Source organism: Pithys albifrons, chromosome 5 (assembly GCF_047495875.1).
Source record: "Pithys albifrons albifrons isolate INPA30051 chromosome 5, PitAlb_v1, whole genome shotgun sequence".
In the NCBI taxonomy this organism is placed as follows: Eukaryota; Metazoa; Chordata; class Aves; order Passeriformes; family Thamnophilidae; genus Pithys; species Pithys albifrons.
The window spans coordinates 8047084-8069649 of NC_092462.1; the positions used below are offsets into that span (position 1 = coordinate 8047084).

At 35.9% G+C, this 22566-nt stretch overlaps 1 protein-coding gene across 1 annotated transcript in view; it reads right to left on the reverse strand.

Annotated features, from left to right (window-relative positions):
* TTC29 (tetratricopeptide repeat domain 29) overlaps positions 1-22566 on the reverse strand; it is a 306940-nt gene that overhangs the window by 73798 nt on the left and 210576 nt on the right. The window contains exons 10-11 of the mRNA XM_071555080.1: positions 10425-10637; positions 5687-5772 (exon numbers count right to left, since the gene is read on the reverse strand). Coding sequence (XP_071411181.1) covers positions 5687-5772; positions 10425-10637 — 299 coding nt within the window. The remainder of the gene's footprint in view (positions 1-5686; positions 5773-10424; positions 10638-22566) is intronic.

A 22566-nucleotide genomic window follows, 5' to 3' on the forward strand; every position in this document is an offset into this window, starting at 1 on the left:
AATCTTACCAAAAAATAGAGTTTGAAGTTTTGGAAAATGCATTTGGTATGTTAAATTGCATGACTTCCAAATGCTGAACGTATTATATAATATATATTATATATTTATTTTAAGTGAGGCTGCATAAACCTTATAAATATATATAAACCCAGCAACTTTCCTACTGTTTTGAAATTAAGAACAAACAAAATATCCTGCAGGCATAGGGTTTTAAATGTTTTGTCACCAACTTGTATTCAGAATCCTGAGCACACCAGAGGCCAGATAATCCTAAATTCTGAGAAGCTGCTATAGATTCATCTAACGGATCATGCAGTCAAACCTGCAACTCACTGCAGTTGTCTTACTCTTTTGGGATATATGAAAGATTAAATTGAAGATTGTAGTGGATGAGATGGAAATCCACCCATTTATGGTGTTTTGGCAGCCATTCTTACAGAACATGAGACTTCTGAAGAGTAAGGTCAACATCAACAAGTTACTTGGAAGGGCACACCCACGTGGGGACAGCCCTTCCCAAATCTTCATTCGTGAAGCCGAGCCACACACACACTTGTCCATTTATTTGCATTAAAATGAAAATATGATAATGTGATCATCTGATTTTATTAGAATCAGGTAATAGATTCATCATGTATTGAATATTTTTTGTTTCTCATGTCCTATAAATTTTTTATAACTTGACTAGTAATTGTGCAACAGAACTGCATTTAAGAGTGTTTTCTTACACAGGATAGTCTTGTGGCACATTTATCTTGACAAAAAAATCCAGTTTACTGAGGGCAGTTATTGTGAGGCCATTAAACAAGCAAAATGCAATCTGAGCCACAAACACCACCATGTTTCAAGGCAAGTGTTGGTTGGTTGGTTGGTTATTTCAAAAAATGGTTAAGATAGAAAAAACATTATTTAAATTAAATCAACAGAAGAAATCCTCCTTTCTGTAAGACAGCGTTAATTTTTATATAAAAAAAGATCTTTTTTTCACTTCAAGAATTAAGTGCTAAATTAACAACAAAAAATCAATCGAATGATTAGACATTCACCTCTTTCCTGAAGTTTCAGGTCTTCTTTAACATTCTCAACAGAAGTAATTTTTAATTTCTTAACTACCTCAGTATTTGAGTCAGCATATTTTGCCAGGGCAAAGTTCAATCCCAGTACTAATTTTCTCACATAATTTTGTTTGTATGGTCTCCACCAGTGTATAGCAGCAGTGGGACCCTTCAGAAATATGAAATTTATATCAGTTTCAGAATTGGCTCACACCTTTCTCTTTATATACACTATTGTGAGTATCAACACCAATCAGAAGTGCCTGTCTTCAAAGGTCACTCAATTTTGTCTGTTTTTTCACTCCTCAGATATGAAAAACATTAAATTCCTACATGAACACTGTTTTAAGGACAATTTAAGAATCACTTCAGTGAAAGTGAAGCCTCCAGGAATGATGAGACCTTTTCTTAAACTGGTATGCCAAAATGTTTTCTCAAGCACGTTGGTGCCATTTGCCAAGCTGAAAATGTTACACTTCATTACTAGTGGCTAAATATCACTTAGAGACAAATAAAGGAAAATCTGGCTGATTTAAAGGCAAGAAGGTTGAAACAATTTCCATTGAACAGCATCTTTTGATGTGTATTGTGAGACTCCATTTCAGTGCTTCTTTTTGTGGTTACAGCACTGAAAGCTTAAACCTAAACTCAGTGACAGTAAACCTAAATCCAGACAGACACACTGACAGAAACACATCTTGGAAGTCCAGCCTTCTAGAAAAGCACTGATTAGTAAGCAAACCTCATAGGAATGATGCTCATTCTTCTCGACCATCTTCCACAAACGTTTGGGAGAAAAGAGGATAACATTCAGTCTACTTTTTGGAGTTCTTTTACTTGCTAAGATCCTCCTTGATTCGCCAAATTCATCCATATATACATATACATACATACATATATATATATATATAAATGTATAATCTATATAACTACTATATAACTTTATAATAGATATAATTAGATAAAATATACTGTGCATTCTAAGTTCAGAATACCTGCACCCCAGATACACTTATACCCGTCTGCATGAGTTGATACAAAATTTCCAGTTGTTTTGACACAGAATTTTTCAGAAATTAAGTTTATGGCCATAAATCACCTCTGATTACTTTAATAGGGTCATTTTGCATGTGAAGATGTCTTTGCTAGTTCATAAATTTTCTTGATAATTTTGTGCCTGTGGCTTGTATATCGTAATTCTGACAATTCATGCAGATAGCATTATGCCATAAATTATCACATTTAGTTTGGCATGAGCCTCAGTCCTCATGAATACTGACTATTTTTTAAACACATAGCATATCTGAAACAGAGGATTCAATATCCAAAATAAAGCAATACTTAGAAAAAAAATCTAACACACAGATGAAGAATGAGGACTGGATTTTTCCTAATGATTTGGGATGCAACTCTAATTGAAAGAGAAAAAAAAAAGTCCATGATAGCCTACACTTTGAAGCATTCTTGAAAGCCCAGTCAAACAAAAAAATTCCGACATCAAACATTACAATACCTTGTGCAAGATTTCTAATGACACAGAAGTGTTTCACTTAATACTCAGGTTGTATAATGAAAAGAATAAACAAGTGGAAAGTAACTTTTACTTTAAAAATATGGAAAACTGACAAAATCTATAATGTTTAAGATAAAATCTATATAATGTGAAATATTAGTATTTTGTGGAAAAACCACTAGGCTTGATTATAAACCAGATGATATGAAAAATATTATGAACCTACCCCACTGCTATTGAACATAATTAGTTCTCAGGCTTTTAAACTTGCACACACTTATATTTTTACATCCACTGAAATCAATCATATATATCAAATAAAATTAAACTAATTTATACAGATTATACACCAAATCAAATTGTGTTAGATTAAACACCAAGTGCCCAGAAAATAAAAAACCTCCTCTTTCAAAACCAGCCCATTCGATGCAAAATGACTGCATATTTTTTATAGAATAGGCTGCAGCTTAATCATTTCAACCTTTAATTACTGCATCAGATAATGACTATTTTGAACATATGCTTCTCTGCTCTGCTAGAAGACATGAATGAAAGAGAAACAAGTTCATATGCATTCTCCTGTGTGTGCATGTTGGGGGAGGGAGCAGCAGGCTAAAGAGCAAAAGGAACCAAGTGGCAACAATTGGAGGAAATGGTGTCTGTAACAGCTGCTCCTTTCAGATTCCCCTAGAAGGAGACTGCCTGAGGTGGCCACGGCACAAAAGGATAAAGGAGATGAAAACTGATGCAAAGCAGGGAAATAACTGCTGAGACCCCCGAGTCTACAGCCGAATAGTCCCAAGCTGTGTGGCAAGACCTCTTTAGCATGCTACAGAAGCTGGTGATGAACTACATATTACCATGAGGCAAACTGGCTCCAAGCAGTATTGTCTGCATGTTATGTGTAATGATAACCAGTGCTCCTCTGGGAACAGGATGCAATGATTTCATCTCCGTAAGCATCTGAGCTCCCCTTGGATACAGAGACCATTAAACTGAGAACAGAAGGGTAAATTTTAGGCAATGATTTCTAATTGGAGATTGAAGACAACTTGTGCTCTACACTACTGTCAACCACTGATATTTTACTGCTCTCTATGTTGATCACTGTTAAGGACAACAGGAAATAAAACTGTACCCCTTTTTCTGAGTCCCACAGCACGTACTGTATTTTCTGAATGAAAGTACTTGATAGGTTTCTTATGTAATATTATTGAAAATGCCATTATATTAGGAAATGCCACTATATTACTGACACTGAAAACTATTGGTATTTTCATTACTGTTAAAACAACATTTTATACTCTTAACATACTGTATCATTTGCTTTGTACTACAGAGACCTTCTTGCCCTTTTAACATAATTGCACATTGCTTTCCTTAACTGTCAGGGGGTTTTGTAGGACTAAAACAATAGGCACAACCTATTATGTATATATTTTAAATGAGTTGTAGTACATTACAAAATTCAAGGTTTCACAAACTTCCTTAAAAAATAATTCTGCATACAACAAAAAGAAATAGAACTTCCAAATGATTGCTGTAACTTTTTGACAGAAGGCATAGGGGAGCAATGAAAGGAAAGGAGTAGCTATGAAACATAAGCACACTTGATTCTGAGGAGACAATGCCAGGACAGCTAATATTTTTTGCACTTTCAGGGGTAGTTTGATCCTTTGTATATCCTGAAGACTTGTTCATTATTTAATTTCTCCTGTGATGGAGAGATCAAGCATGTATGCAGGCTCCTTAGCACATTTTTTTATCTTCATGATTCAACAGTATACTGTGACTCTCAGAAAATTAAGAGAAAAGTTGTTCAGGCAAGAATACCAACACTTGTCAGTCAAAAACCAAGGGCAAGTAAATTGCAGTACAAAAAACTCTACTGTAATCTATTATACTGTTTTCCTGGGAGAGATCAAATATCATATTGTCATTGCTGTTGCAAGTCTTAGGGACAACTTCATCAAATTATATGGAGCTTTTTAAATTCAAAATACTTTCACATTCAGCTACAGACTTTAACTGCACCTGGTATGAGAACATGTTCCCACTTTCCAGAATTCAGTTGATTTATACAAAAAGTAGGTGTATCAGCATGGAAGAAATATATAAAAAGATAGTCAATAACTTTTAGGAAAATCGTATCACAAATGACAAAAAGCATGTAAAGGACATTTTTTGAGAGACAGAAATCTAGATCATCTCCTGTACTGCAGAAGACAAGCAAGTAATATTGAACCATATATGAATTCATTCTGTGACTCCTATTGTCTATTTCTGAAAAAAATAAAACACCACAACAAATACCCACAATGAATGACCTCTATAAATCATGCTCATTAATAGAAAACTGAGTCATTCTGCAGTTACAGGAATAAACAGAAATAATAATTATCCAGCTGATTAATGGGAATAATCAAGGACAAAATACTCAAACAAATTAATTTTCCACAGAACATTTCTAAGAGGATCATGGAGGACTGTGAGTAGCACAAACAAACCAAGTTACTGTTCATTTCTCCTCTCACACTGAATCTATGAGGACACAGAGAAACTCCCCTTCCAGACAAGAATTCCACATGTAGAACTCTCATAGTCTTAGAATTATTAAGGCTCAAGGGAAACATGAGGAGTTTGAACTCAACTATCAACAGAATGGAGTGCAGCATCATTACAGCTTTTCATACCAAAAGCAAATCATACTTCTAAATTCCTGATGTTCTGAAAAACTCAACATGTGAATTGATATAGTTTTCATTGTTCCTCAGAAATATACTGTGCCAAACAAATTGTTTTATACAAAACCCTAACTAAATAAAAACTGTTTTATATATGCATATATACAGGAAAAGGAAAGCTAGTCACATATAACCTGAATTGTCAATTTATATTATTTCTACAGATCCAAGTATGGAAACCTGGACTCCATCAGTTCTGGATTTACTGGAATCATAAATGCCTAAGCCACATGGAACCCTGCTTGCAGAACGAAATAGTTATAAAAGGTCTGTGAGCCAAGTCTCTCCGTCTTTTCCACTCTCCTAATGCCTAAGACACCAAGGAGGCAGAGTAAGGCACTGAGAAAGCTAAAGCAACTTTAAAACACACTTACTGATAATGCTGCCCGTTGTTCTCCAGAAAAATGATACGCTAAACTTAAGCAATATGCAGCTTCTCCTTGTGTCTTCATATTACCTCCTGAAGAAAGGATTCGAGTTACAGTTACCAGCATACTCTGAACAAAATGACATTAATGCAGACAGTTCTTGCAGGTTCTTGAATATCATAGAGATGTTAAAATACTGTAGTAAATTTTTCCTTCTCCTTACACCTGCCATTTATCTTCCCAAAACTATACACTGAAAATTAAAAATAGAGCTATGGATTTAAATAAAGTTCAATATGAAGGTTCAGCACAGTCAGAGAAAATATCTTTCAGTACTGAGGCACAATCAAATTAACATGTTGTAATGTTCTCCATCATTAGTTGTTCAATAATAGTCCTAGTGTCTTCACTTTAGAAAATAATAGTAGTCTCTCTATATAAACTCAATTTAAAAAATAAAACATATCTACAAACATGTAATACACATGTATATATAAACACAAGATACACGTTCATCCGTACACTTTGATAACGTGAATCTTAGTGAAACACCAAGAGAGAACTACCCGTAGACCAGTTTCATCCCTCTTGTTCTCATGGTTATTCTACAAGCTAATGTACTCTAAAATAGCTAAAAACCAGGCAATTTATTTGTGCAAGCAGTAGTTACAGAAAATGCTGCACAGGGAGCTGATGAGGTCCATCACACTTTTCCATGCCAGGTTTTATTTCGCTGATCCTGAGCTAACAAACTTCTTCCTGGTCTTTTTTAGCTATTTTAGCCTCAATAGAAAGTCATCCATTCAACACTGAAATAAATATAAACTAATTATATAAATTCTTACTATTTCACACTATGCTCAAAAATTTCCCTCCAGAACATCAGTATCATTAGAAAAATTTGCAGATAAAATGACATTAAAAAGAGCCAAAAATCTTTCTTTTTGCTAATATCAATCTGCTTCAACACATTAAACAGTGACAAATCAACCTGAAGCACAACTCCCTATCAGGGCAGTTTGCAAAATGCACAAGTATAGTTGCAGTGAAAAGGGAGATTATCTGCTTACAATTGTCAGACTAATTCCTTCCATCCAAACACACAGAAGCCTCCACTGAGTTCCAGAACTCTCTGAATGATAGTAATTTCTGAGGCTGTGGAAATGTTCTATCCATAGCACTTAATATGTTACTTAAAATTATTAAAAGCATGTAAATCAAAAGCTATGGGGTTTTTTTCCCAATATCTCTTAAAAGGCTTAACAAGGCAAAAGGATATAGCAATGCAGTTTTACATGAAGAATAATAAGTTAAAAGTTGTTAGGTATTTAATAAGTTCTCTTCTTCACTTCAAAACAGTTGGAGAGTTTGAATTGGGTAATATCTACTCCTAATTCATAAAATCATAACCAGAGATAACAGCCCAGAAGGACAGAATGGACATTACAGATGGCATCCCATACCCAGTATGGAATGAGGACTGGGGAATTCATCAGAAAGAAGTTCTGAAGTTTAAAGAGAACAACAGCAGTATTCTGTCCATGGTGATAGATTATACATGCCTCAAGAAGTTATGGAAGTGATTGATTTGAAGTAATGGCACAGGAACATCTACCTGGTCAAAGTAAATTCTGGAAGACATCAGATCCATTTTGACAATCTCTTAATTTCCAGCAGTTTTCACTAGCAGTAAGAAGTTGTTGATGGGAAATTTCATCAACAGTCCTTCTAGTTCCCACAGTAAATATTGGCAGCAGCAATTTTACTGCAGCTGTGATTCAAGCATGTGTTATAGACAACAGCTACAGAAAAAGCTAAAAGCTTATATTTGATCAACAGATGCAGCTGAAAATAATAGAGACGTTATTGGCTACAGGTATCCTTCTTCAGCTGCTTGGCTGTATTGACACTCTCACTTATTTGGGTACATACTGCCAAGAGAAAAGTTCTACACAGGCAACTAACAATACAGGTCTGCTAAAATGCACATAAAACCATAGTAGGTTATTTAGCAATTTAACGAAAAGAAAAAAAATAGCCAAATACAATCATATAGTTCACAAATTAAACATTTAGTGTGGAAAGAATTTAATTCCTGCCCCCAAGTCCTGTTTGGTTTATTTCCCCAAAATTCCCACAGAAAAGCATTTATATTTCAAATGATATTTAATTATTCTTCATGAGATAAGGCCAGATGAGAAGTTTTGCTTCTTTAGAGGTACTAAAGTCAAAGATTATATAATGAAAACCCTGAAACAGAAATAATTGGCTAGCACTTTTAAAAACAATAAAATTCACAGAGGATTAGATGTCTGAAAACTTGTTCATTTTTGCCAAGGGTATCTACTGGCCTAATAAAGGTATTTCTTTTTGTTTCTATTGAATAAATTTTATATTTTTCTGTGGACTGCTATATTATACTATCTACCTGTTTAGTCACATATTCATTTGTGGCAAAGCTTATTTTGGAATTTGGAAATATTTTTTTGGTAATTTTTAATATTTTAATTCTTTCTATTCTAACTATTACTCAAATACTGGCTAACAGATTAATCTTGGGCACACATTATTAAATTAAAAGAACTAATGTATCTGGTTATAAATATTGAATTATTATTATATATTAATTGTATGTGCAATTCATATGCAAAATATATCCCTTAAGGAATACCATGAAAGGCTCTTGAATTGCTGTACATGAAAAAAGATGATTATTGGAGAGTTTCAATCTTACTTTTGAGAAGCCCTCCAATAATTATCCAGGAAAATCATCCCAAAAAAGTAATTCTGTAAAAGTGGACCTTTAAAAGCATCTTCTGAGAAACAAGTATTATTAGGCTTTCAAAAAAAATTGGAAAAATACATGTTTTCATAAAGTCAACTGGTAAGATTTGCTTTCTGTTCTCTATTCCTCCGATATGTAAGAAATGCTCCAGAGCTCAGTACTTGTGGCTAAACAACATCTCACATTGTATGTAACATGCAAATGCTATTCTAATTTCCCCCAACTGCAAACCTATCCACACGGGGACACAGCTTCATACAGCCCTTACCTAGGACAGGACAGTGGTCAGGAGTAGTCAGCATGGATTTAAGGCAGGGAATTTGTGCCTCACCAGCCTGATGGCTTTCTATGATAAGATGAAAGGCTTGGTGAAGAAGGTAAAGCAGTGGATATGGTTTCTCTCAATTTTAGCAAGGCTTCTGACGCTGTCTCCCATAACATCTTCATATAGGCACTGATAAAGGATGGCTTAGATAAACAGGGAGTTAAACTGCCAGTAGATGAGTTGCTGGTCTTTAATAGGGTGTAAGCAGCAGCATGAAGTCCAGGGATGGGACAGTCCCTAGTGGTGTACTCAGGGATCAGTACTGGCATCAATACTGACTAATATCTTCATTAATGACCCAGATGGGGTGACCAAGTGCACACCCAGCATGCTGAGGATGATACAAAACCAGGGAGGAAGGGCTAATCCAAAGGCAGGTGGTTGTGCTGCCGTTCAGAAGGACCTCAGCAGTTCTGTGAAGTTCAGGAAAGGGAAATGCACAGTCCTGCACCTGGGGCAGGATGGCCCCAGGCACCAGCTCAGACTGGGTGCAAAGGACCTTGGCAGAGAAGGACAGGGATTACCCAGTTTCCAAGGCAATGAGACAGCAACGCACACTCATGGCAGAGTAGAGCAACAGGATCCCAGGCTGCATCAGGCAGAGGATTTCAAGCAGGTTGAGGGTGGTGATCCTTTGCCAGTACTCAGCACTGGTGTGCTGACCCTGGGAGTCAACACCCACTCCAGGAGTGCTGTGTCCTACTCCGGGCTCTCCAGTACGAGAGTGAGTGGCACAGTAGAGTGAGTCCAGCAAAGGGCTGCAAAGATGGCTAAGGCACTGGGAGTATGTCTCCTAGGAGGAGCAGTGAGAAAGCTGGAACTGATTGAGACCACAGAAGAGGAGGCTCTTGGGTGATCTACCAGTACTTCTTTGGCACCAGTAAAGCAGAGGGAACTAGGCTTCTCTCTGTGGTGCTCAGGGCAAGAAGCAAAGGGCACACACTGAAATGCTGTCTAAACTCAATAAAAAACTTCCTAATTGTAAGGCTGTTTGAACAGTGGAAAGTGTTTTCCAGAATGGTTATGGAGGCTCCACCTCTGGAAATACTAAAATCTTGACTCGATGTAGTCCTGGGCAGACTGCTCTAGCCAAGAAGGGTGATTTCCAAAAGTCTCTCTTCCTACCTCTGCTATTCTGTGATTCTGGTTTTTACTTTAGATTTCAGAGTATTTATGTATATTAAGATATTCAGAAGAAGAAAGCGTTTGCTTATGATAGAAAACTGCTTTTTTTCTAAATACTAAATAATTATGTAGAGTGGAAAGGTCATTTTCTGGCAGATAATATCACTCAAAAATTTCCAAATCAACAGTGACTAGCTAATCAAAATCAGGGACCTAAGCTTCCATCAGTGACCTCACTTTCTGATTATGCACTCACAGTTTTATATTATTATTCCCACGAGATTGTCAGGTTTGTTTAGAGATAACGCTTTGAGGAATCTAAAAGTTTCTTTGCTGTCAGCAAGAAGACATTCCTGCTTTAGGGAGATCTGCAAGTGTATTGATAGCATCTGTCTTTGAATTTCATAGGAAATAATCACCCAAACACTTCACAATTTCTACCTTCCTCTTGGGAAAATCATGACATGCAGAGAGAATAAAGGGATGGGAAAGCATTATTTTCCACCTACCTTCTTCTGCCATCTTTAAAGCTTTTATTAGTGTTTTGATGGCCTCTTGGTGTTCTTTATTTTCTAGCATTTTGTCTGCTAGTAATGTATAAATTCTCCAGAGATGCTCACATGCCAGTGACTTGTAAGTATGGCCGGTCTCATCCTTCCATGATGATCCCTCTGTTAGCTGATAAAATGCTTCATAGTGTTCAGCAGCTTTCATAACATGACCTGAAAAATGTAATTCATAATTAAAATCACTTCAATCAACAAAAATTTTAAAAGTCAGCAGGCTATAATAATTTTTAGCATTAGAAAGGGAGTTGCAGCCAAACATTTTACAGATTTTTCAAGAATCTTCAATATGTAACTGACAGATTACTGGGAAATACTGCCAAAGCTCACAGTAGCCAGTAATTCTCTACTTTATCTTATTTAAATTAGGTTTCCTTTGTAGATTCACAATGTTAAAGAGTTGTGATCCCTAGGATGAAAAATCAGGATTTTCTACAAAGTAAATTTATTCTAGATTCATGATCACAGTGCTTGTTGTCCTCTTATATTAAAATCACATCTATGCATAAATAATCACCATTGAAACCATTCCTTAAGTTTCTTTTTCCACAATGAAAAACTGTGCCGAAAGATTTGAAATGTGGAGGAGAAAGGTATAACTGTGGGGGAAAAAAGTATTTATTCAAATAAATTAATTGATTGATGAATTATTATGCAAAGTAATTTATTCAACAGTTATTACAAGGCCAGCTCTGGTGAGTTTATCTAGTAGATTTACTGCAAGAGCATTAACCATGGATAGATTAATTATTGAGCCTGAAGTAATATACTTCAAGGTCTTCAATAAGTTACTCAAACATCTTTAAGGCAAAGAAAAGTTTGAATACAGAGTTCAATTCATTTAAACCTGCAAATAGTTTTCTTTCTACCTTCATTTAGATTAATCTCTTTGCATACAATTCAATCGAGATTTCCATGCTTTCTGGACAATGGAAATTCAAGGCCTTTGGAAAGACAGGAAAGTTTTTCCTTATACATAACGGGATGAGGAAAACTTCAGGGAACCAGGTAAGATGAGACTATTTACATTTAAAAGAATGAAATTAATAAAAAAGTCCCATTGTGGTCACAGTCCTTTGTTTAACAAAGGGGGAGAACTGTGACTGTGACTCTGCCTTCATGAGTTTGTGTGTGTGTGATAGAGGAATCTCATCCCATAGACCATCAATACTATCAGCTCCTATTTCTATTAAAAGCTGAAACAAACCACAAACTGAGCTCATTTGGATGTGTTTGCAGTTTACATCCCTTCTGAAAGGTGATTTATAAGGAACTATTACTGTTTAGCAGGCTTCTTTAACTGTGCTGCTTTCAAATTGCAAAAGGAACCAGGAAGGAGAAAAGTTGTTTCCCACTGCAGGGAAGGAAGGGAGAAAAGCCTGGAGCAGCATCTTCTTTAAGCATTCCTAGAGAAAATGAAGCGAGTTCCCCAGGCCTCTAGCCAACCTAGAGGCAGCAGAACAGCTATGACAAATTTCTCTTATTAACTCAATTTAGATTTGTCTTTTGCATATGTTACCCCTTTATAACCATGCTTTCAACTCTGCAATATAAAACATAACTCATCTTTATTAGAATTAAATTTATTTTCATATTAAGCTTCTCTGATGATTCAAATGAGTTCAACTAAAACTGCCAAGCAGAAGAAACTTCTCTTTCAATGAGGCAACGAATTAAAGGAGTTTCACAGACAAATAATTTTAGGGTTCTACAACCTGTGATTCATGTAAGAGTCCCAGAAGACACAAGTGCTGAAGAGTGAAGTGCCAGGTTAGAGGGGACACAGCAGGCTTTATTCATTTCCATTCTGCATAGGGACAGCTGTGGCACTGATGGCCCAAACCACCAGGAGAACAGGAAAACACCAAAACCATCATCAAAATCATCAAAACCAGCAGAAGCTGTTTAGGGATTCACTGACAGTACACGTTACAAGATACAGGGATGTAGGCATGCTAAAGCCAGATGGAAACTCTTCTCCCTTCTTAAGAGGCTTCCCACTTGAATTTGAGTGTCTGCCTCTCCAGTCCAGCTAACTTCTTAGGGCATAGTCAACTCAGAATTCCAGTTATCCAAGCTGCTAAATGCAGATTTGAGATATTGATTGAAGAAGCTGTTTTTGGCTTTGTGACAAATGATGGAAAATTGAGTTGAAGTTTAATGTTAATAGCTAGATCTAGCATTTTATTCACTTATATAGTCACAAGCACACACAGACTCCTCCTTGGAATTCTTCTCAAAGCTAATTAATAAATTGATTATTCTTTTGAAAGGATATTGTAATACATTTAAGTGATCTGGACTCACTACATATGTAATGGATTCTTTAGAATAATAGGATTTGATTCTCATGTTACTCAAGAACTTTTAGTAAGAATGGGAAGCAGCAAACAAATGAGTGGTATCACCTTGATATATAATTTGAAGCTGTGCACAGTATCTGAGTTTGTACTAAAACTCTCTTAATATAGTCTCCTAACGGGACACATCACTTAGATAAATAATACCTGCAACCTTAAGAGCTATTATTTGGATTGCTAGAACAATCTGGTATGGTAACTCTGCCACACTTCCTCACTTGCAGTATCCCCTTGAAAACATTTCTGTCAGACTAGAAAATGACCTCACACATTCCATGGAGCCCCCAGTTCTCAAGAGTTGACTGAACCGTAAGAGCCGTGACCTGGCAATCTTTTTGCAAGAGCTCAGTGAAACATCTTTGGAAACCGTCAATCTACATCAAGTTTCAAAATATTAAGCGATAAAATCTTTTTGGTAATATTCAAATGGACCTATATTACATTTTAAATACTGAACTAATGCAACTGCTGGCTGCAAACATATGTAGATGCTTCCTGAAAATCTTGAAAAACATTAGAAGAAAGTAATAAACTAATTGCAGAACACTTGTGAGAGTAAGAGCATTTTTATCTCACTTAAGCAGTGACAAGGCAGAGTTTTAAATGACTTTTATTATCAACTGAAAAAAAAATGAGGTAAAAAAAGAACAATGAGAGGAAAAACAATGGAGTAGGAAAATCACTCGGAACACTTTGCAGAAACATACATTTATATCTCTAGGAATTCAAAGAGAAAACCCAGAAGGTGTTTCTAGGAAGTTCACATTTGAAAAATCTATTTGCAAATTGTTACATGAAGCAGTAAAGCTATTTTGAGCTGGCAACATTAATAGCAATTGCATAACTCTTCTCACGCTGCCATGCAGAACTGAGCTCTGTGGATACTTAATGGAGCTTGAGGATTTCTGATATATCTCTTTCCTTCTTATAAAAGGAATCAAAACCCAGAAAGGTAACTCTTACAACATATGTACTACCACTACTAAAATTTTATAGTTTAATATAACTCAGGGCATAACAAAAGAAACACTGTCAGCAATAGTTTAATCTTAAATATGGGAAGCAGACATTGTCACAATATAATTTTGGGAGTGAAAAATAGTTTTAAATAATTATATGAATATAAGACATTATACCAACAGTCTCAAATTTTAGAAATTCCTCTTATTTTCAGAGAAACAACATATGTATGCACAAAGATTCATGCTACAGTTTTCACTGAGATGCTGCAAAATAAAAAAAATATTCATTGAAGAAAAATAATTCAATGTAATTTTGTAAATATTGAAGAGAAACGTTTTTATATTATCTAAAACTTCCTTTATAATTCCTCTTCCTAAAACCCAATCCAAAAGTACACATTTGTTACATTAAAATAGATATCAAACCAAGAGGGGTATATATGGAGACTACTATTTTGCCTTTTTTTTTTTTAAGTAGAAAGATTGACTAGATATTAACACAAATGGGTTTAAATGTGAAGCTGCCATAAAAGCAGGCACATAAATGTAATTCTCCCAGCCGCTATTTTGATGCACATTTTTGATTCCATGAATATTTTATGAAATGGCCCAAACTAAAGCCATATAACATTCCTGCATTACTGATGCTTGCGCCCGTAAGCTACAAACATTAGAGGCATGATTGAGTGCATTAAAATGAACTCATTCAGCAGTGCATTGATTACTTGAAGGAGAAAAAAAAAAGTTACTCCCACTTAAGAAAACAGCACACAAATCTGAAGTTTTCAATACTGAAATTAAAGATGCTAATTTGAATAATGTGATATTTAATAAATAAAGGCAGTGCAAAACTATCTAGATTTCTCTACATACAGCCCTGACTTTAATTAGGTGAGATGTTAATTAGGTCCACAGATTGCTTCCAGTAGTGTACAGGTAATTTAAAATGTCACAATCTGCAAAATGCAGTGACTGACCTGCTCTAGCTCCATGCCTCAGCAATACTGAGAGCACCTAATGATTTCCTTTTCTATCAGCCCATAGATTTACCAATGAAAATACTGCCACAGAAACAATTGCACAAGAAAAGTGACAGGCCTGTTAGGTACACTGCCTCAGCAGCACTACTCTAAGCAGAAAGCACATTTAATTTTAAATTGTAAACAGTTGTTGAGGACTTCAGAAAATATTCCACTGAAGCTTAAAACAACAACCTAAAGGAACAATAAAGCTTTAAGTATATTGTGGCATGTTTTAATCTAGAACTAGAACATCTTTGGCCATCAGTTATTTCACTGTACAATGGAAACATAAAATCTGGTTGAAGCTGCAGTTAATAGTAACAAAAACCCAAAAAGGTTATTACAATTTTAAAAGATGTAGGCTTACATTTCAGTCTAACTGCTTGAACTTTATGACAATTATGGTAGCACCATTCATGCTGAAATAGTTAAGAATCTGTTGCAGTTTCCAGTGTGATCCGCTATCTACAGAGGTCATTCTAAGTCTCCAACAGAGGTGTGTTCACAATAATCACAAAACAAGGCTCTCATTCACTAAATAGTTGAACCACCTCAGACTACTGAGGTAACATGAACTGTGCTGAAGTCATTGGGGGAGCTCTCAGATCCAATAACCTGAGTTTATGTGACAGCTGAAAAAGCAAGAAAAAAATGTGGAAGGGGCTTAAGATAAAATTTGTAGTTTCATAGCTCTCCCAGACCCCTCTAAAACACAACCAATCATCAGACAACAAGCAGAGTATTTTTAAGATAAAAACTTATATTAATCTAATTTGAAGGAGCTGATAATATTGTTTTCAGAAAGATTCCACAGGGAGTTTTAGCAAAACGACACAGGCAGTTCATACGAGTGTTGTAATGCCCCTGCTGGCTCTTCATGGGGTATTCTGACCATTTCCTCAGTTTGTCAATACACCAGTGGACCTTACCTGGAGTCTGAGCTGCCTAAGGCTGACTGAGAACATGCCTGAGAAATACAAGGCTTGAGGACACAATGAAGAAAGAGATAAAAGAAAGTTGAACAACCTGAGAGATGACATTGGTGAACTGAGAATGCAGTGTAAAAAGACAGTATTTTATCTTCCGTTGTCTGGCTCAAGAACTGCTTAGTATTGCAGTTTAGAGGATGAGACATTATTTCTGCTCACGTTACTTAAACAAGTATGTGTTGCTGAAAAGAAAAACAGCAACAGTAATCCAGTGAGCATTAGAGCATATATAGTCTTGCCCTTTGAGGGCCTAAATTACTTTCCTTAAAGCTCAAATACTCAAAATACACCTTTACAAACCTAGAGGGCAGTGCAGAGCTCACCGTATGCTGTGTCACACCACCAACACACTACAATATTGTGTTCTAAAGAGGTGTTGCTGAAAGGACTCTCTAAGAGACACCTCACGAGTCAGGGAAAATGCCAGTTTATTGCATTGGTTGCTTGCTTGCCTGCTCTCTAATCCCTTCCCCTTCTGCTGACAACACTACTGAACTGCAAAGTAGGAAGGTTTTCCCACAGGCAGCTGAAATGACAGCTGCTTTGGGGAGAGTGTACTGTGGACCAGCAAGACAAAAAAAGAAAAAAAGAAAAAAAAAGCAAAACACCCCACACGAACTGAACAGGTCCCACATGAAAATTCCACTCAACTTGTCTGCCTTACATTCATATTCAAATGAACTAACACACAAAATTTTGGTTCACATTTAAAATTCCTTTATCTTTTTAGGTTAACACATTTGTCAGATGCCACCTTCTGATTTGTTTGATTATATACAAACAAACACTTTTTGATATATATAAATTTTAATCTAGAGGACAACATTGCAAACAAAGCTGAACACTGGCTAAATGACAATACACCCATTTGAGAGAGAACGGAATTCTTCCTTCACAATAACATTCAAGACTCTTTTCATGTTTGCAAAGCATCAAAGTGCTTTCAGTATGCAAAGGCTACCTAAGATGCAAAATACATTCAGGAAGCTCATGCTGTAACGCTCCAGGCTCCAGGCTCTGGATAAGGGCAGGCCCACACTCAGTGGGATGCTCACATTTCAGGTTTCACAAATAATTCAATGTCTATAGGTGGATACCCAAATGCAGACAGGGAGGGGAGCTGAGAGCTCAATGATGAATGGCACATACTTTGCAGTTCTGTTTTTCAGAGCTTGAGAGTTTTTTAAGTTCAACAGAACTAAATGAAAACAAGTTATATTAGCATTTAATCTCAATGATCAATATGGTCATTATCTTTTAAACAGAGAAAGTGTCACTCAAGCAGATTAGTTTAACTAAATTTTTTCTTTGCTAAGTCAGGTCAAATCATAGAATCAAAGAATTGATTGGTTTGGAAAAGACCTCCGAGATCATCAAGTCCAACCCTTGGTCCAACTCCAGTTCATTTACCAGATCATGGCACTCAGTGCCACGTCCAATCTCAGATTAAAAATGGGGAATCCACCACCTCTCTGGGCAGCCCATTCCAATGCCTGATTACCCTCTGTGAAGAATTTTTTTCTGATCTCCAGCTTAAATTTCCCCTGGCAGAGCTTGAGCCCGTGCCCCCTTATCCTATTGCTGAGTGCCTGGGAGAAGAGACCAACCCCCATCTGGCTAGAACTTCCCTTCAGGTAGTTCTAGACAGTGATGATGTCACCTCTGAGCCTTTTCTTCTCCAGGCTAAACAACCCCAGCTCCCTCAGCCTCTCCTCACAGGACTGCTTGCCTCACTTTAATTTTTTTTTTCAGTGATTACATTTTATTCAGATTCTACTTAGCTCCCCTTACTTTTCATAGCTTCTAATAATAAATTTAATACCAGATGTAACACTACAGCACTGGAGCTGTTCTGTTGTGCAGATGATTTTCTTCAGAAGTATCTCTGAGTAGCAGGTTGGACTAATGACCTGCTAAGGTTCTAACCAATCCGAATGATCCTCTGAAGAGTAAGGTATATTTTTATTAACAGCTTCATATTTGTTTTGCTTATGACTTCCACAGTTTATTGGTAATGGCTGAAGACCTGCAACCCTGTCAGTTCTCAGTGACACTGAGAAGGCAGCTCTGGAAACAGAACCTCCTTTATCAATTACTAAAAGGAAACACTGCCTCCAGGAAAGTTTGTGATGACAACTGCTGGTCCAGCTACAGTAGTCCAAAACCTTGCAAAGCTTTGAAGCCAAGAAAAAAAAAAGAGGCCTGCTAGTGAGCGGGCAACTTCATCTCAGTACTAGTCATTAAGCAGTAAATAATTAAAATACCCTGGAAAAGACAGGTAAAATACAAGCAGCAATGTCAGTAATAGACATGAAAGAGAAAAGAAGGAAAAAGAATTTAAAAAAGCAAAGAAATAATTCATTTGAAGTTTTAATAAAGTTTCATTTGCAGTCTTGTTTAAAGATGTATCAGACTTTAGGGATGTAACCTAATTACATTTTTATTCTAAGTTCTATTCAAAGATCTTGGACTTTGAATCTTTAACACAGATCAAACATAGTATAATTTACTCATGGCTATCAATACTTTAAAAAGATCTCTTCATTAAATGTCATAGTCTTACGAACATGCACATAAAGCCAACAGAGCAATATTTGATACCAAAAACATTTAGAATACAATTCTTACAGAAGTGTCTATAGCAACAATTCACAGTGCTACATGTCGTATTCAAGCACACATAAAGTGTTGTTTTCTAAAATATTTCTGATACAACATCTCTCCTAGTTCAATGTAAACAGCAATATTTTACTAATTTTGACTTAATTGAAGGTGAACTTTACAATCACCAAATACCTGAGAACAGAAAGTAATTTAAGATCTTTTTTCATATGTGAAAACTTTTAACAAAAATGCAAATGACAGAGTTTTGAATTAGCAATCGTGCACTGTCATGAATATTTGGAAGAGTTCAATACAAAGCAAGAATACAGACCTGTCCCCAGGTGTTAAAACAGAACTGAAAGGTTCTGTATTAGAAGAATTAGGCTGGGAAAGTGGCAGTGACAGTGAAAGGATTAAGGAAACTTAATATTCTTTACACTAGGAAGAAGTATTACTTTTCTATGCTTAATAATAAACTTTTATTTAAATCAACTGAAGGAAAATCATGAAGAAACTATTTCATTTTCACAGGATTTATTTTCAGAAGTGAAAATAAGAATGCTATAGAATTCTCCCTGAATTTTGTTATTCAAAACATCTTCACTGCCTAGGAATACCTTTTAAAAATAAAAATAAGAAATAATTATATGAAGAATATTGTTACGACCTCAACAGGTCCCTTTTGCTTTCGTGTTGCATGTACAGAATCCTATTTCAGATTCTTAAGACTATACTAATTTGAGCTGAAAACATTCCCAATTTCTATAACATCAATCCAAGACAGTACCTGCTAGTGCAATACCAGCAACAACCCTGTAATAATAAAATGCCATTTACCAGGCTACTACTTTCTGCACTTGAAAATGAATGAGCACAATTATTACACAAACCTTTTAAATCTGTCCTCCCCAATAATCTATCAGGATTTATGGCTGCTTCCAACTGCTACTGACTGACAGAAAAGCATCATATCCAAAGACTTTATCTCCTAGCAATTTGCTGCTTAAACTTTTAAAATTATGTTCTACAATCAAGTTTTTCATAGTTAACATATGTATGCCATTCCTAAGCAAGCAGAAAACAATATAACTACTTTGTGATAAGTGTAAGTGAAGAAAAACAAAGAAGAATTAGCTTCAGTTGATATTATGAAAATCTACGGCTGAAAGTGCTTTAAATGGTCAAACTGGCTATGCAGAATTCCGTATCCCATTAAGGAATGGCTTCTTTCTGTCTCTAAAGTTTCCTGATGTGGAGACTCTTTTTAAGCATATGTCTCTACATGAACTTACCATTTAGCAACAGGTTTATGTAGTCAGAGGTATGGGATTTGGAAATATGCGAGGACATTTGGAGATCTGAACTATTCCTACACAACTTTTTCTGAAAGAGCTGTTTGGAATAAATACTTACAATTGGGAATAAACCTTAGTTGTTGGGGATATGCAACCTGGGACAAGGAGGGAGGGCATATAATGATAATCATATTTAGTTACTATGGGATGTGGTCTGTTATATAAACATATATGTTGTCTCCAAAAAATGCATAGTACCAAAGGACACTTTTAGGTTAGTCTGCAGAGGGAAGAAGCCCCTATGGTCATCCTGTCCTCCAACTAGTTTTAGAGTAAGCTTCAACCAAATGTGGTAAGAAGTCAGTAGGACAGTAAGCTCCCACCACTTCAGGGAAAATTAGTACCTTAAGGATAGACACTGATCCAAAATCCAAAGTGAAGAAAGACAGGCAGAACTCTGCTGCATGTATTGTAGAGGGCAGCACAGTGCCTGGTCAGGCAGCAGCATGTTCTCATCTACCCTTTAGTTTATCCCAGCACACACTGAACCTTACAAGTGGCATTAAAAGCATCCAGAAAATTGTATTGCATAAACACAGAACAAACCTGTGGTTCCTGCCTGAAAGTACATACTGACTAAATATCTAGAACTACAACTCTCTTTTAGGCCACTGCCATGTTTTGACAAGCCCTCAAGCTTCCTATGAAAAACAATTACATATGAATTTATATCTTTAAATTCCTTTGCTATTTTTGGTCCATACTATGACAAATCCCACCAGAAAAAAAAAGAAAATTATGAGGTTCATGTTTTATCGTGAATCACAAACTTAACTAGGTATCATTTTAAACCAAAAGAAGTTGCTTACAAAAAGGAATCTCCAACATAGACACAAGGACAGACAACACCACAAAGGCCTTGGGTAGCTTTTATCTGACAATTTGGGTTGCTTTTGCTCCCGAACAAAGAGATAGGATACAGCTCAAGTTGCCTTCTTCCAGTGTCAGACCAGGACTTGTGAATACAATAGACCTGTAGCCACAGCTATACACATTATGACAGAAACATAACATTGCTAAATAGGCAGGATGGATAGTTCAAATCCACCAATACCATCGGTACCAGTTCTGCACTCCACAGGCAATAAGGAAGGAAATTAATCTCTCTTCATAAATATTGTCTCCCTGGTTTGTTTTATTTACCAGCTGTTTGCAATTTGGCAATCAGATTATAAAGCAGAACATTTCTAAATTATACAGCACAATGAGGATTTCCTGTTTAAGTGGGCTTGGCAGACTTGCAACACAGATATAAAGTTCTGTTAGTGTAGAAAGTGCATGTGGGCCAACCATCCCACAGGTGAATTTTACTCTGTGTATACTTAGGAAAGTCCTAGTAACAAAACAAACTACATTTTTATGTAATTAAAATAAAACTGGTAAAATGTGCACACACAAAAGCATATGAAATTTCATAAGCAATTTTAACTTTTGCCTTTTTAAACCTTTTTAGTACTTCATTTTGCAATATTAACATTCTCCTTTTTATATCTGAATATAAATTATTTCTGCCTGAAGGCAAACCAATTGGGGAAATTCTGCTTAAACGAGCATATTTCCTCTGCATAGATACTCATGAATGTATGCTGAGTTTCTCTCAATTATTTATGCATTACAGTTTTCAATTAAAAAACACTTGCCATAAACAATTCAAAATGCAAAATCAACAATTTCTTAGAAAGAATAAAAGCAATTTATTGGCTAACAACAGGAAAATAAACAGTTTAGACTTTTTATGTTCCAAGACAAAAAGATATTATGAACTGTCTTCAAGTTGCTGTTCACCAAATATATCTGTTAATTAATGCTTCAGCTTCAGAAGCTTGAAGTGATCCTGTGCAACCTGTTCTTGGTGCACCTTCTCTAGCAGGAGGGTTGGAATAGATGATCTTCAGAGGTCCTTTCCTGTCCAAACATTCTGCAAAATGCCCATTAGACACAACCAGAATCTTTCCACCAACCTGTGCAATGCTGTGATTAAAAACATTAATTTCAACAGTATGGTAAAGTGATTGGTAAAATCCTATACCTTGGTCTTAATCCAGATTGTAAAAGTCTGCAAGAATCCTTTTTTATTCCACAACAAATTATTAAATCACCAGTTTACATCAAAATCCAACATATGAAATAGACTATATTTTGTCAAAGATTACAGATAACACAATTATAACTTTCTCATACATTTTGTCCAATTTAATAATACTTTTGGGGTGGGTGCAGAAGGATCAGAAGTGACCAACTGTGGCATAATATTGGTCTGTTTGAAGAGCAACAGGAGCTTAACATCGTTTATAATCAAGGCAGAACTGAATTAGGACTGAACACTTAAAAATGCTTCAATTAATTTGCAGAATATGGCAGATTTTTGAAATGTCTAAGCTTACTTTAGAAAGGACTAAAAGAATTGTTTATCAGGGTCTCCCAAGACTTGCGATCTATAAAACACACAGAAATGGACAAAATTGGGTTTATGGAGAATCAGCACTGAGATATCTATCACTGCTATTTGCTTTCTATTTGCTCCCTTTCTCTCACTAGTTCTGCCTATCCTCAATCTTCTCAGTCTGTAAAAATTTCAGATAAAGTATTGCCTACCTCCACTTTTCTTGATCCTTATGTGCCAGCAGAATATAAATCTGACACCTAATTCAAACTCACCACTGCATTGAGACTAACAGCATAATTTTCACAGCTCTCATACCAGGGGAGATGCAGTTTCTCACAGGGCACATTTGTAATTCATTGTGAAAGTTTAATTCATTGGACTCTACTGTGATACTTACATGTTTTCTC